This window comes from Lepisosteus oculatus, chromosome 6 (assembly GCF_040954835.1).
Source record: "Lepisosteus oculatus isolate fLepOcu1 chromosome 6, fLepOcu1.hap2, whole genome shotgun sequence".
Lineage (NCBI taxonomy): Eukaryota > Metazoa > Chordata > Actinopteri > Semionotiformes > Lepisosteidae > Lepisosteus > Lepisosteus oculatus.
The window spans coordinates 11406152-11421180 of NC_090701.1; the positions used below are offsets into that span (position 1 = coordinate 11406152).

Consider the following 15029-nt stretch of genomic DNA (forward strand, 5'->3'; position numbering starts at 1 on the left):
TTCTTGTTCCTAAATTATATCTAACTATAAGTTCCTTCTGTTAGCTACTGTTTTCAGTCATGGATTGCAGTATTAAATTAGATTTACTAGGTATCATTGCTCTTTCTTTCTGCTTTACTCTTAACCATTTACTGTATTTGTTTTACTACATAATACTAATTAGCAAGCTTTCTTTTCACTTGCAGGTGAAGATGACAGCCTAGCTTCAAAGGAAAGGGTGACTGTAGAAGATCTCTTTAGCAAGGATTTCCAAATCCATGACCCAGAAGCCAAGTGGATCAGTGGTAAATACAACTTTGTGCTTTCACAGTATTTATTTATGGATTTATTAGAGAATGAAAAAAATCAGAGCAGCATGAAATACAGTGTGTATTAAAAAATCCAGATGAAGTGTGCATACTGCAAGTGCAATAACATAGATGTTGATTTTTTTTCTCAATGCAACCATCATAATAAATACATATTTGATTGTGCTTATGTATATATTCATTTTAAATAAGGAGGTGTTTCTTTCCCCAGGGAGGATCACAGATCTCTAAGTGGGGATCATTAAATGAGCCCTATGATGTTTAAACCTATCATTAGATAATCCCTAAAGAGAGGAGTACAGCATGTGCCTTGCAATCATAACATGAATTGTTTGCAGTTTTACAAACTGAACAAAGGATTTTCAATGTATCAATATATTTTTCAAAAATCATCTGTGCTGGTTCACCACAGAAAACCATTTTAGCACTCGTTACAGCTTGTGCAAGACATGCTAGAAAAGAAATGGATCATAATGCATTCCATTTAGCTAAATCCTTTGTAATAGCACTGTAAGAGCATATTCTGCTGCAGCACTTCTGGTGAATACTTAAGAGCTTGGAGATGGTATTTTATGTTTTTGTGTCTTATACTTATGGTGGGTCATCAAAAAAGCAGCTATTTTTATCACCTGCAGGTTCAGTATTTGACATTTCTGCAGACAAGCAGGTTATCTATTGATTATGTAATGTTGTACTATCTTGAATATTATAATGATATAATATAACTATGAAACATATTTGTGTATTTTTGTGAGCTTTATAGAACGCTGAATGTGGATATTTCAGTAAGTTCAGGTGTCGTACTGTTTTGGTGTCACTCCTGCCTTTGTCTTATGTGGGTAAACTCATCAAGTTGTAAAAGAAAAGACGACACAATGATTTGCTCCTTTCTTCCTTCCTTTTAAGCAGCACCAGAATAAGTACTGCCCATAGTAAAGGGAAACCATATTGACAATGTGGTTGCTGAATTAGAGATGTGTAGTTGGAGGGTGGAAATTCTAGCTGCATACAATAAGGTATGGATTAATCGGGTGCTGTGGGACCTCCATTAAATCATCAGGTTTAGCTGCCAAGATCCAGTGAAGAGAAAAAAAGCCCCATTAGATGTCCAACTATTTTATTCCTTTTTCCTTTTACACTGTTATTAGGCCATCCAAAAAGACAAATGTAAATGATTTTTGCTCTTGTTGGGAGAGGATTCAGATGCATATATTTCCAACCTTCTAGCCTTCTCTAATACGAATAAGAATAAGAATTCATGTGCATCACATATTAATGAAATCTGGACTGATATTTAGCCAGTGTTTCAGGCTTAACACCCTTGCTCATGCAAACAGTGCCATGGGATCTTTAGTGACTGAGTAAAATCTCAATTGAAAAGCTGGTGCATGGGTGGAAAATTCAGGGTGAGGCGGAAGGGTGCCACTTACTGATCCAGTATTCAGAATCCTGTTCAAGCTGTAACAGAAGCCTTATAGAAACCCTTGGTATTCAGTGGGGATTGTAACAAACAGTTCTTTCCGGACCCTATGCGGACGACACAATCCGAAGAAGTGGGAAACACTAGGAAAACGTCATGCAGGAATACGGGGCTGAAAACAGGGGGGCGTGTCCAAAGTGCGCTGGTGCACGGGGGAGGTGTGGCTGAGGCAAACAATCCAAAAGTAATCCATAGAGGGAATCCAAAAACGCAAGAATAAGTCCATAGCCAGGTGATCCATCCAAACAAGGAATTAAAAACATGAACCGGGTCGGAACCGGCGGACAAGGAACAGGAACAGGAACAGAGGTTAAAACCTTAACGGGACCAGGCGCTTCCAGGTCCCGGACTCGCACGGTGCGGAAACCAGATGCAGAGACAGGATGAACGTCAGCGCCTGGCTTTTAAGGTGGGCTGGGAAAAGGGGTCAGGTGCACAGAATTAAGTCTAAAGTGAAAGGGTGGAGCACCCTTAAGGAGGGGGGACTATAATCGTGACAGGGATCCCTTAATTTTAGCCAATGAACATATCAATGTAAGTACACTATACACAAATGATGATTCTTTATCAAACTAATTTGTCTGCGCCCTTCAACCACACTTGACCCAGTAACTCTCTTTTTACTTTGAGCATGACACCTCATTACTGTAGGTGCTACACTCTTGGTGTTCGTGGTAAAGAGTAGAACCATAGGGAGGTTTTCAAGGGAGGAGAAGGCAAACTAGAAGAAGAGGGATCTACAAGGAGACAGTGATAGTTCTGTCTTAACAGAAGCACAGTACAATGTGATCATGCGCAGGAGAAAACACTGGCTGATGATGATAATAGTAATAATAATAATAATAATAATAACATCCCTTTATTAACCCTTTACAATTTCTTGCATTAGGAATTATCTTTTCGCATACCCCAGCTTGCTCTCCATGAGACACAGGCACACAGACATGGAGAGAGAAGCTTGGGGTCAGAGCGCAGGGTCAGCCACTGTACAGTGCCCCTGGAGCAGTTGGGGTTAAGGGCCTTGCACAGGACCCCAACGGAGAAGGATTCCTCTGCCGGCTGCGGGATTTGAACCGGCAACCTTCCGGCCACAGATCCTTAGCCACAGAGCCACCACTCTGCACCAAACGTAGAAAAAACATTATCCGAGGCTATCAGTTTATTCATATATCATTTTACAGACAGCAGAGGTGCAGCAGGTAAATTAAAAGAGAACGCAAAATCTTCGTTCTGTGTGGCTTGAAAGAGATAAACAGGGAATAAAAATAACAAACCAAAGTAGAGAAAAATGAAAGGCCACATAACAGAGGGATCCAGTTGTCCAGCAGTGCTTCGGGCCTTTTTTCCTGGAGTTATTTGAGTGCTGACGATAGAGTTAAATAAGGTGAGGCGCAGCTGTAACAAGTGAATGGTGATGAGAGTGCTACAGCTGTGTGTCGTTAGAGCAGTCACATACAGTACAGTATGGCCCGGACTGGAAGCTGAGTGAACTGCTCATGTAGGAATACGTGAATTCTGCACATGCTGATCAGAAAGTAATTGCAAGGGTGTGTTTGGTAAGAGAGACTGAGAAAGTTGGATATCTCATTTTATAAAATGGCCTGTATAACACTGGGTAAAAAATCTGGATGTTGTATTTCTGCACTGTTTTAGTTTAAAGTTCTATATTTCACTCCTGCAAAACAGTAGAGACCAGCAGTGCCCAAGGAGACTAGAATCCAAGCTGTCATGTTAGAGGTAACTAATTGGGAAATGGGGCATTGTGCAGCCCACAGGATTGTGAAAGCAGTCAGCAACACCCAAGAGAACACAGTAGTGCAGTTACTGTAGGAATACAGATGTTAAGCAATTAATGAGAGGGGTTTGTTTTTAGTTATCTTAGTAGTGATGATTTCTCATCATAGAAGACACTCACAGACAATGAAAAAAATTAGATTGCACAAAATATTGCTTGTGAATAGAATCCCAAGGGGAAAGAGCAGCAGTAGTTTATGCTATACAGTACATCAGTCGCTGTAATTTCTTTTGGCAGATGTGAAGAAATTAAATCTAGTAAATGTAAAAACGGCGTTTGCAGTTTTGTTTGTTTCTATTCTGCATTGTGTCAGTGACACTAAAGAAGTACTGTACATATGCAAATAATAAATTAAGAAATTTAAAATTAAGAAAAATATGTGATAAAATTAACTCACAAAAACACTGCTACTGCCTGAGATACGGCAGTCTGAATGTGTTTCTCAGTGCAGTTCGGTATATAGTGTGGTATGGAGATGTACAGTAGCAGTTAGCACTATACTTCTGCTACACAGCCCCAGCTCCAGGGAGCAGGGCTTGAATATGGCCTCAGGCATCTGTCTATGTGGAGATTTCATGTGCTCCTCGTGTTTTTGTGGGTTTTATTTGAGTGCTTTGGCTCCTTTTCAGCTCCCCAAGTCTTCTCTAGATCTGACAGGCAATTCCAAACTGCCCTGAGAGGGACTGGCAGCCTGTCCAGAGTGAAGCCGTCATGTGCTCACAGTCCTGCTTGGCACTCCGTGCTTACAGCAGTTTCACCACATTGCCTCATCAACATGGGCGGCTTCAAATGCAATCAATCTTCTGCTCTTTTTTTCACTCTATAACTGATAAAAACCAAAGGCAGACAGTATCTTCTGACTCCATTCCTAAATGTAGTTTATTTAATTTAATTTTGGGTCATCTCAGAGTTTCATGCATTCTATTCTCATCAGATATTGGCAATAACCACTAACATCAAATCTACCACTTTCACTGGATTCTACTCCCATTCTCACACGTTATCAATGAATCATTAAGAGAGTTAAGGAGTTCTTCCCTCAGATAATAAACATACTGTACACTTATTACTGTTCTTAAACGCTGACGTTAAATCCGTCTGCTCAGTAATGCAGTATGAGACAATACAGTATCTAATCATTTTGGGAAAGGTTCTGAAATGGGCATTTGTGTCTTTTTAACAATGTATCTAGGAAAAAGCTGTACGAACCACTGCTGTTTTGATCTGTGTTCAGATCAATGCATATTACTAAAACAGGTCTTGTTAGGTTCATTAATCATTTATTACCACTGACTCCAGATTTTTGATCCATTCTTATCCTGCAGGACCTCAGTGCTGCCTTTGATACTGTTGATCATAACTTTTTGTTGAATGTATTAGAGAGGTTTATTAGCGTTACTGGAACTGCGTTGATGTCATTTAATTCTTAAACGTACGGACAACAAATTTCAGATTAGGAATTGTTCCATCCTGACAAGGGGTCACATGTAGCATCCCACAGGGAGCTTTTTTGATATTAAGAAGTTGATATAAAAATAATCTGCAACTCTCCAAATTCATCAACTTATATTTCACTATTGGTGGCGTAGGAATCAGACTGAGTATTCAAGTCAGGAATCTGTGATCACCGATCCAATTCTTACATTTGACGTTGTGAAGGCGTCTTTTTTCGTCTTCATAACATTGCTCTTTTGTCTTTTCTGGGCTTGATTATTGGAATGCAGTTCTTTCTGATGTTTGTGAACATGTTCCTAACAAGTTGCAATATGTTCAGAACTCAACTGAGCAGATCTTAACTAAAACTAGTAGGCATGGGCAGATATCATCCATTTAACTTTCCTTATACTGGCTCCCTGTGGATGTCAGAATAAAATTAAAAGCAAATTCACTTTTTAAGGGCTTTGGTTCTTCAGCTCCACACTATATCAGCGAACCGTTAGCTCCCTGTAGAATTTGCTCTTTGGATTCGGGCCCTTCACTCAGCTCCCAAAACTCAGCTTTGAACCTCAGGACAGCAGGCTTTCTCTTTTGTTGCTCCAAGGATTTGGAATGATTTCTCTGCCCATATCACCACATGTCTGTCTGCACATTAAACACATGCGTTTGAACCTATGTTTGCATTGTACGTCAGCTTATTTCATTGTATTACATTCTCTGTATGAATGTAGTTGGAATGCATTTGCTTTTGTTTTGTTGCATTGAGGTTATGCCTATCATGGAGAGCACTGTTTAAAATAAAACAGATGACAGTTACTACTATTACAAGGGAATCATGGGTGGAAGAAGAGATGGAGCTCCATGTACAGCAAATCAAACATACAGTACATATATTCTGGACAGGAGTGAACACTGGGGAGCCACTGGCATAGATAATCAGGGCACAAACGTCTCTAACTTACCCCCCTATGCTTTGCTTTATTTTTAGGCATGTGGTAGGCAACACAGAGATGAAATACTGAGATACTGAGATGAAAAAAGAGCGTCTCACTTCTCTCGGGATGCTCTGACTCAAAAACCACTCGGCACCTCTGACTGATATGCATCAGCAAGGAATGCTTTGATTCTGCAATGAGTGCTTTCATTTTTATTTTTCAACCTAAAAATTGATATTTTACATACCGTAGGTATTTAAATAAAGCTTTCCTCATCATCTGGGATTTAATCTCCTTTGTCTTCATCATCTTCATCTTCCATTTCTGGTCCATCTGCCCCCCACTCTTGAAAAGGAATTGAAACGGTTTTGCTATCTCTTTATAACATCAGATGTTATAAAGATTATGGTTTGACTTAAGACCAATGCAAAAACATTTACAGGCAAAGACAGTTCACATGTGAAAATGGCTTAAATGTAAGATTAATAAAATTGTCATCAAAAAATGACTACAGTAATATGAGGCAAAAACACATGCAGTAGGAGTTTAACTGGTTATAAAATGCATATTAAAGTGTTAATTATTTCTTATTATGGTGGGTTAACCTTTAGTGAACAGAACTGTCTACAAGTACAAATCCTCAATTAATTCTGCTTTTATCATAATGTTTGCATTTTCTTTTCTGCCTGACTGACTGTTATATACTTGTTGTAGCATATAGTAAAGGCAGCAATTTGAAGACTGATATACTGTATATTGTGCAGGTTTGATTGTACAGTAAGTACTGGCTCAAGCTGTAGATATTTACTTTGATAGCACCATAGAAGCCTAAAGAGATGCTGTAGTGTTCATACTCTCTTAAATGGGTCAATACATTTAAAATTGTAATTCAATTTGCTTGTTAATATGAGTATTCAATATATTTAATAGTGAAAGCATTATGTACATACGGTAAGTTCAGTTTAACAAACAGTCAATAAATAGAGAATAAGATTGTGGAGTGCAGATCCTTATGCCTACAGCTGTGTATGAATCCTTCACCCAACTTGCTTTACAGCTCTTGTAAAACAAGCTCTTGTTACTGTATTACGATATTGTATTGGAGGTGCCAATATGGACAGAAATTAATAGAAATACTTTTTATGGCTACTTTCAGAGCAATTAAAAGCAATGTTTCATATTTATATCAGCTTGTATCAGTCTTAGAGGTATTGTAGCAAAGTGGCACAGTCAGTTTCGGGTCTCATAACTGGTGGGTCCCATCTGTGAACATGATGTTATTCCCTTGAGCTACTCCCAGTTGTACCAGTTTGGCTGGGGGTCCTGGTGTTCCATCCAGGGCAGAGAGTCACATGCTCTGTGATCCACTTAAAGCCACAGAATCCAGGATGGGCTATGTGCCAATGAACTCATGTGGCCTGGATAGAGAAATCACCTATAGGGCCCTATTTAATTGTCTCCTGTTTCCATTGGGGTTGGCACTGTCAAGTTCTTCAGTGTGATGCTCCACATTAAGCTTTAGTGCTGTAGTGTGCTATAGTGTGGAACTAGGATTCAACACAGAAATGTAGATAAAGTTAAAAAAGCTAAATTATTCATTGTAATTATCTTCACATTCCAGTTTATACTTGTCTACTTATTTAGTTTGCAAAGAAAACTGTCACAAAAGAGTATAATGATTCTTATTAGAAATGCTGATGTTATGACACATTTCTAATTTAGTTCCAGTTAACTGGAACTTAGTTTAGATTTCAAAGAGAGTATTAAAGTTAAAATTGCCTTACTGAAATTAGGGTGATAAAGAAAAAAACACTGGTAAATATGAAATGGAAACCGGAGCACATTGGCATTACAGTTATTACTGCTGCTTAACAGGTCCTGGGTCTTGGGTTTCAATCAGGGCTTGGGTCCTTCAAGGTGGAGTTTCCATGTTCTCTGGTGTTCACACTAGTTTTCTTCAGGTGCTCCACTCCCTCCCCGATCCCCCCCAAAGACAAGATGAATGTGTTCATTGTTGACTGTATTCTTCCTGTGGGTACCTGTGCTCGAAGAATAGGCTCTGGGCTCCTGTAATCCTAGGCTGGAATAAGAGGTTTTCTCCTGATGGATGGAAGGCGGAATTAAATGGATAAAATCGGCCACAACCAGTCTGAAGTTACTAAATGTTTTATCTGTTCAGTTCTCAGAAAAGAGATGGCCCAAAATGATCATGAGCCTGTTTAGAAAATGGGCTTTACAACCTTCAGAGTACCCTCTAATTCACTCATCTTCTTTTTTTATCTGACAGAGCTCTTACAGCTCTGGTTTGCTCTAGCACTCTGAAAATGGTCTTTTTCCAGCTTGTTAAAGTTTTCAATGTCCATCTTCATTGATTTTTGTGAACCTTTTTTGAGCTACCTTGACATTTGCAGGTCCATTCGCAGAAAGGATTTGGTCTCCTGAAATCTTTTCTGGCCTGTCTGAACTGTTTCAGGAAGATTTCTCTTATCTTACAGCTGGGAGGAGCTGTGTATTACCTTTTCCTTTTCAGTTTTCTACCTTGCTTTTTACTTTTGTGTATTTTCAGGGCAAACATGCATTCCTCTATCCATTTTCTAATGTGCTTATCCAGTACAGGGTTGCGGAGGTGGGGGAGGAGTTGGGGGGTTCACAACAGATGCAAAGGGATACACACTCTGGAATGGACGCCAGTCCATCGCAGGGCACATGCAGACACTAACGCGCACACACACACACACCAGTGCCAATTTTCCCAGAAGTCTTTGGGGGAAACTGCAGCACCCTGGGGAAACCCACGTGAACATGGGGAAAACATACAAACTCTGTGCAGTTGGCACCCCATGAACTGAAACCAGGGCCCCAGCGCTGATAGACAGCAATGCTAACCAGCACACCACTGTACAGTCCCAGTGCGAACACATGCACATACGGTATATAGTAAATACAGGGGCTAAAGTGGAAATCCCTGTCCCCTGAGCTCTTGCGCCGCAGTTTCAGAGCCGGGACAGGGAAATGGCATGGAGAAAGGCAACTGGTAGGGCTATGTGGGACTCTTTCATTGCGCAAATCCAGCCCCATCATCCACTTGCACTGATTGATAATGGACAGTCACCTCTTCCGTAAAGTTTTTATTTGACCATAGTTTGATCATCTGTTAGAACGTGTGCTGATTGTGAGATGTTTTTCTTTGAAATAAGGTTTATTTTGAAAGAAACAAAAAAAATCCAATACATATTCGATACTGTACATCAACCTCCACCAGGGCTAGTACTACATAATAAGGAATAATCTGTTTGTTATTCAGCACATACAAAATCATGCAGCCTAAGAAATTTGGACCAGTATACACAGGTTTGCATTTGTCTCTAAATGGAGTTTTAAACCAAAGTCTAGGAGATCAAATCCCCTTCCATCTACTTGGTATGTATAAATATCACACTTCCTGCTTACTCATTTGAGTGTACTTAGTTTTCATATCCATACTATCTTCCCTCTTGCATTGAAGAGGAGTTGGTTTGGACAGCTCACTAACTTAAACCACGCGACTTCAGGTCTTAAGGGTTTGAGCATGCTACTGAATTGCGAATTGCTTTTATGAAAGTGGTTGTGACAAAGGTAGGAGTCTACCAGGATTGTGAGGTGGCCTCACCTTTGCGACAGGAAATAGTACTTGAAGGAACAGAGAGAGCTAGGGCTGAATGCCAAGAGTAGGTGATACCTGAGTGTCTATATCACCAGTATAGACAACTAGCTGCCCATTGTACCCCAGAATCAATGTTAGGCAGGATAACAAATAAGTATATGACTCATCATTCTGTGGAGATGTTTTTATTTGACTACAAGTGCTAATGATTTCAAGGGATCTCATGACTGCTTTTCTCGTGCTTTATCATGCATTTGTTCCAAGGTTCTTTACACAGTAACACTGCATACCACTTTGTGTTGCTGTTCAAGTGGAATAGGGCACTTGGGTGACAAGGTGTGGTAATGATAGCAGTCAGCTTTAGGTTGGCTTTTATGCTATTTCTAGCTTGTACTTTTAACAGTGACATGAAACACATGAAGCTGGCAAACTATGCGTATATACATGTATACCATATAGTGCTAAGCGATCTAACTTCGAGCAAAAAAATGGAAAAACATCTTCGTTATTTTGTGTGTTGGAAAATGTCCCGGGTCAAAAAGATCAAGGAACTGTTGATGACATCCTGTTGAACCAGCAAACACATTTTACAATTGAAGAGAGTTATCTAATTTCCCCTTTTATCCAAATTAATTTCATTTACCTTGACAGCTCTTGCTTATTTGAAATGTCAGAGAGTTTTTATTCCCATCATACAGGTATCATAGCATGGTCCTCAAGAGTTATTGACCTCTTTCCCTCTTTGTCTGCTTGTTCATTTATAAAGCATCTGTAGCCCTTCAGTAGAAGTACTGATTTTGTACAAGTAATAAAAACAGAGTAAAAGCTCTGGAGTTTGAGTGGCCAGCATACAGGTTTCAAAGGAACTAGTAGAAGGTAATGACAGGCTAAAAAGAAGAAGGAAAAACACCACCTTTCTGCTGCTGTGCCTTATATGGCCTAATGGGATATCAATTGAGAGAGCAGGAATATGAAATAGGTCAAATGGAAGTCAAGAAGAACCTAGAACCACATCCTACCTTTCCTTCACTTCCACACAAACCCCCTTTCTACCCACCAAGTGATCAACCACCACTTCTCCATCTCTGATCCTTCAACTGCCAATGTTTTTTTTTTCCAGATCCACCAATCATTTTAATTTCAATCTGCTAACAAACCACCTCATCTACATAACCTTCCTGTCCACTGAGGTAGCATTTTTGTCCGGCAATTGATTGCATCTCTTGCAGAAAGTGCCCTGTCATTAACGCGGAGGAATGGGAAGAAGGCTTGCCAACAGTGAACAGCAAGAATAATAAATCTCTCAGAGCCAGTGGCTCCCTGTTTTACCTCTCTGGGCCTGTCCTTCCACTCAGAGTCCGGGGCTCAGGAAGCCAATATCTTTAAATTAGGTTCATTGTCCTCCATCTCAATGATCGAGTAACTTCATTTTATACATTTCCATTCATTTACAAATTTCACACTTTCCCCTGAATTCAACTCACAGGTTTTCATTTATTTGGAAATCCATTTTCACCTCCTCTGTCCATTCTCACATTCTCTTTCTCTTGTTCTCCTTACCCACTCCTTTGGCTCATATTCCTGCTTTCCTCCTCACTATCCCACACACCTGAAACTGAAACCCTTGTTTTTTCTGCTTTTCAGAAATGAACTAACCTCAATGTGTTCCTCCTTAAAATCATAGTAAATCACATTATTTTTTTATACAGGACTGTGTACATTGCACTAAATTATTAAAGAAGGCTTAAAGTTTCACTCCAGCGTAGCAACAAAACCTACCCTGAAATAGTGTTTTAACATATCTACCAGTTACAGTCTTTTTCGTGTCTTCTATCAGAGCAACAGTGGGTGTAGCGCTGTAAAGTGAAAGATGAAACTGCGACAAGAGTAGTCGAGACTTAACTGCACTGCACCCATGAGCCCCAGCCCAGAGGGGAGAAAAAACAGACCGCAAACTCCAAGTTTTTTTTTTTTATGAGGATCTCCAAATAAGAGAGTGGAATTGACATTTGAGAGTTCTGTGTTCTTTTATTTAACATTGTGCTTCACTATTCCACCTCTGTTGATCTTTTCACTTTGTAACATACTGTATAATATGTACAGTATGTGGAAAATCCTTCAAGTGCACACATGTCACTACAGCAGATATTCATCTTACCAAGAAAGCTTTCTCTTACATCCAAGAAATAATGAAAAGCAGTTCAGCTCTTATTACTGATGTATGTTACCTTGTAGATGACAACTCTGACCAGCAATCCAAACAAAGGGCGACAGTCAATAGTCAATCAATACAGAAGCCTTCCTTGAAATTCTCAGTTTGCTTCAAGGTTTATTCACCTCTTCCTCAAACATTAACATTCCAGTGAGGTAGCCTTAATTACAATAAACAGATTATTTTGATACCACTTAAGATAAAAATTACAATACACTGTTTAGGCATCAGAAGATGTTTTAAATGCGGAGAATTGCTTTTTACTTCTGTGCTGTGTAATTTTTACCATTAATCATGACTTGTTTTCTAAATGCAATAGATTGCTCATGCTAATTGCTCATTTGTGAATTCCACATAGCAGATGAGGAGTGTCTTTTCATAGGCTCCCAATTTACATACAATCCAAAAATTTGCTAAAATAAGCTATTACCCTGGCAACAATATAAAAGGATAGTGACCACTTGGGCACTCCTTATAATACTGTGAGCTTGTGAAATACAGTACTTTGCTGAACCTTGTTCCTGAACCAATAAGGTTATTCCTGATAATCTTTGAAATGTTGAATCATTAAATAATCCCATAGGTCCATGATTCAATATGAACATAGACATGCTGAAATTCCTTCCAGTCGGAAGCTGAACACTGTTTTGAGTTGTACTAACATCCCGACAAATGTTGACAGTGCAATCTAGCAACAAAAAGTGCATGTTTACAATTGGGCAACATGACTGTGACAGCAGAGTCTTTACACAGTTGATCTAAGAATCGGTGTCCTTTGAGCAGGCATCAGACTGTTCACAACAGCAAAAATCACCATAACTTAGAAAGGCAGTTGCTTTAAAAGAGAAGGAGGGGATTGATTGTTTCCTACTTAAGATGCATTCACAAGTCAATGCTTCAGATATCAATATGTAACTTATCTTAATATGTTTTTTAAAAACGTACCAAAAACAACAAAAAAAGTCGTTTGTGGAGATTCTTAGTCCACTTTCCCAGCACCCACTCCGATCCACAAACAGAGATATTTTAGGGGCAGAAAAGATTATTTCATGATCAAAAGCTGAAAAAATAGCTGTAAAAGTAAACTTCAATGGATGCTTTGTGGTCAATATATACTTAGCGGAATGAGAGAACCGGAGAGTTATTTAATTGTCCTTTTCACTATGATGAAAAAAAAACATGGGTAGCCTTGTTGGTCTCTCATGAACAAAAACAGGACACAGTTTTGTTATCGCAATTCTGCTGAATTGTTTACTTCAATGGTTTAATCGTAAACTACAGGATATTAAAGTAGTTTTAGTATCACTTAATGTTTATATATAATTTGGCTGCAAATGGAATTTGAACCATAGTCTGTTAGTCTACTATAATATTTTTTTCCACTCAGATTGTGCATCAAAACTCATTGTGACTGCTGAAACAGTCTTCACTGGCCAAAGAAGATCAATAGGTAGCACTTGTGGTGCGTTAGATGTTAGTGAAAACATTAGCTTCGTTTAATCTGTTGTTCTACTTCTTTAAATCTACTTAATTTGGAATGCTAATATGGAATCTGAGTAACTAAAGGGGAATTTTGGTAGCTGAAAATAAAAATGAGATTCAGAATGTCATTAACAATATTAATTTATTAATACAAATATATTTATTTAGCTGTGCATTGTGTAGATCTCATGCACTTTTCTTCTATGTATCCTGAGGTACTCATGCACTGAGGCACATTCGACTGAAAAGCATTTAGATTTTGCTACTCCTTTACTATGCATCTATTGTGAATCAATAGATATTAGAATTCTTTTATTAGAAGTTATACAGTATAGTATTTTTTTTTCATAATTTCCTTTTCATCTTGTCTGAACTGACCTATGTTATATTAACATCTCATTTAGCCAATTCTGCCATTAGTTGTGTCCATTGTGTTACAGAGCTCACTCTCAAGCCTAGATCTTAATCAAACAGATGAATCCATTCTTGAATCTGCTCCTGTGTACTGCTGTCCTGTCAGTTGAGGCAAATGTGTTTGCTCTTTGGTTCTATACAAAATCTCAATTGCAGTTCATGCACACTTGGCATCTTAGACAATAAGCAGAAACAAAATATTGTTTATCAAAATATTAAAAGTGTGTAGGAGCAATGAGATGTGATTCTGAAACATACTGGTATCCATACTGCTCATTGTCCCAGGTGAGCACTAATGCAACCTGAATAGCATATCTCAGATGTAAAGAAAAGATTTACAAATTTCAGCAAAGCCAACAGTAGCTTGGTTGGTAAAATAACTGTGAGGTAAATCTTCATAGTATGTAAGCTGGGCATAGTAATTCAAGATCAGATGCCTTTTCTCAACTGCAGCTCCCCCTAGTGTTATAGCATGGTAAAAATATGATAGTTATGAAGCAGATGCCATGCTTTTTATAGTTATATATTATGATTACTGTATATCTAGTGGTTTTAATGACTCATGAAATTAATTAAAAGTAAAGATGTTTTTACTTGTATAAAACTGAGTCAATTAAGAAAGCAGAATAAATAATCTTCAATACCATGTATAGTGTACTGTATGTTATATAATACAAACAATTAAGGGGTTGGGAAAAAATACATTTTTCACAGAGGCATGTCCTTTTGGTCACAGCAGTGTCTGCAGAAATGTTATCCATGCAGGTAATCCATCAGATATGTAGGGACATATCTACACATGTGAGTGCTGCAGTTTAAGTATTTTCATATTGAAAGAAAGCCTCTTTGAATCCTTTTAGTTTGGTTATTTGGTCTGGTCTGGTCATTTGGTTATTTAATTGGGTGACATGTCATATCGCCCAAGAACCTCAGCCATTTCAAGGATCATTCTGAGAACCAAGAGAAAACTATGATTTAAAATGCAATTCATTTTGAGAACGAGAACTGATTCCTGTGGCTCGCTGGGAGCCTACGGCCCCGTGGTGGCATCGGTGAGAAATTCTCCGTTCCGTCAACCAGACTGTCTAGGACATCACCCCTGAGTCTGTAAAGCAAGAGTAGGCAATGCCAGATCTCGAGTAGGATGGGCGAGGGTTGGCGAATATCGAGTGTTGGGTTCTTACAGCTTTTAGAGGTTTTCAGTTATTTCTTGATTAAGACCTGAAAAACAGCCTCGCCGAATTCAATTCAGTCATTATTGTCTGAGATGGAATAAAACATCCTCATTGATGGACAACTGGATTTGTTCACCCCTGCATTTCA

At 38.8% G+C, this 15029-nt stretch overlaps 1 protein-coding gene across 5 annotated transcripts in view; it reads left to right on the forward strand.

Moving 5' to 3' along the window:
* Positions 1-15029, forward strand: part of dpp6a (dipeptidyl-peptidase 6a) — a 305960-nt gene that overhangs the window by 203343 nt on the left and 87588 nt on the right. For all 5 annotated transcript variants that reach the window (XM_015354743.2, XM_015354745.2, XM_015354742.2 and 2 more), the window contains exon 3: positions 186-284. In XM_015354743.2, the coding sequence (XP_015210229.1) occupies positions 186-284 (99 nt within the window). The remainder of the gene's footprint in view (positions 1-185; positions 285-15029) is intronic.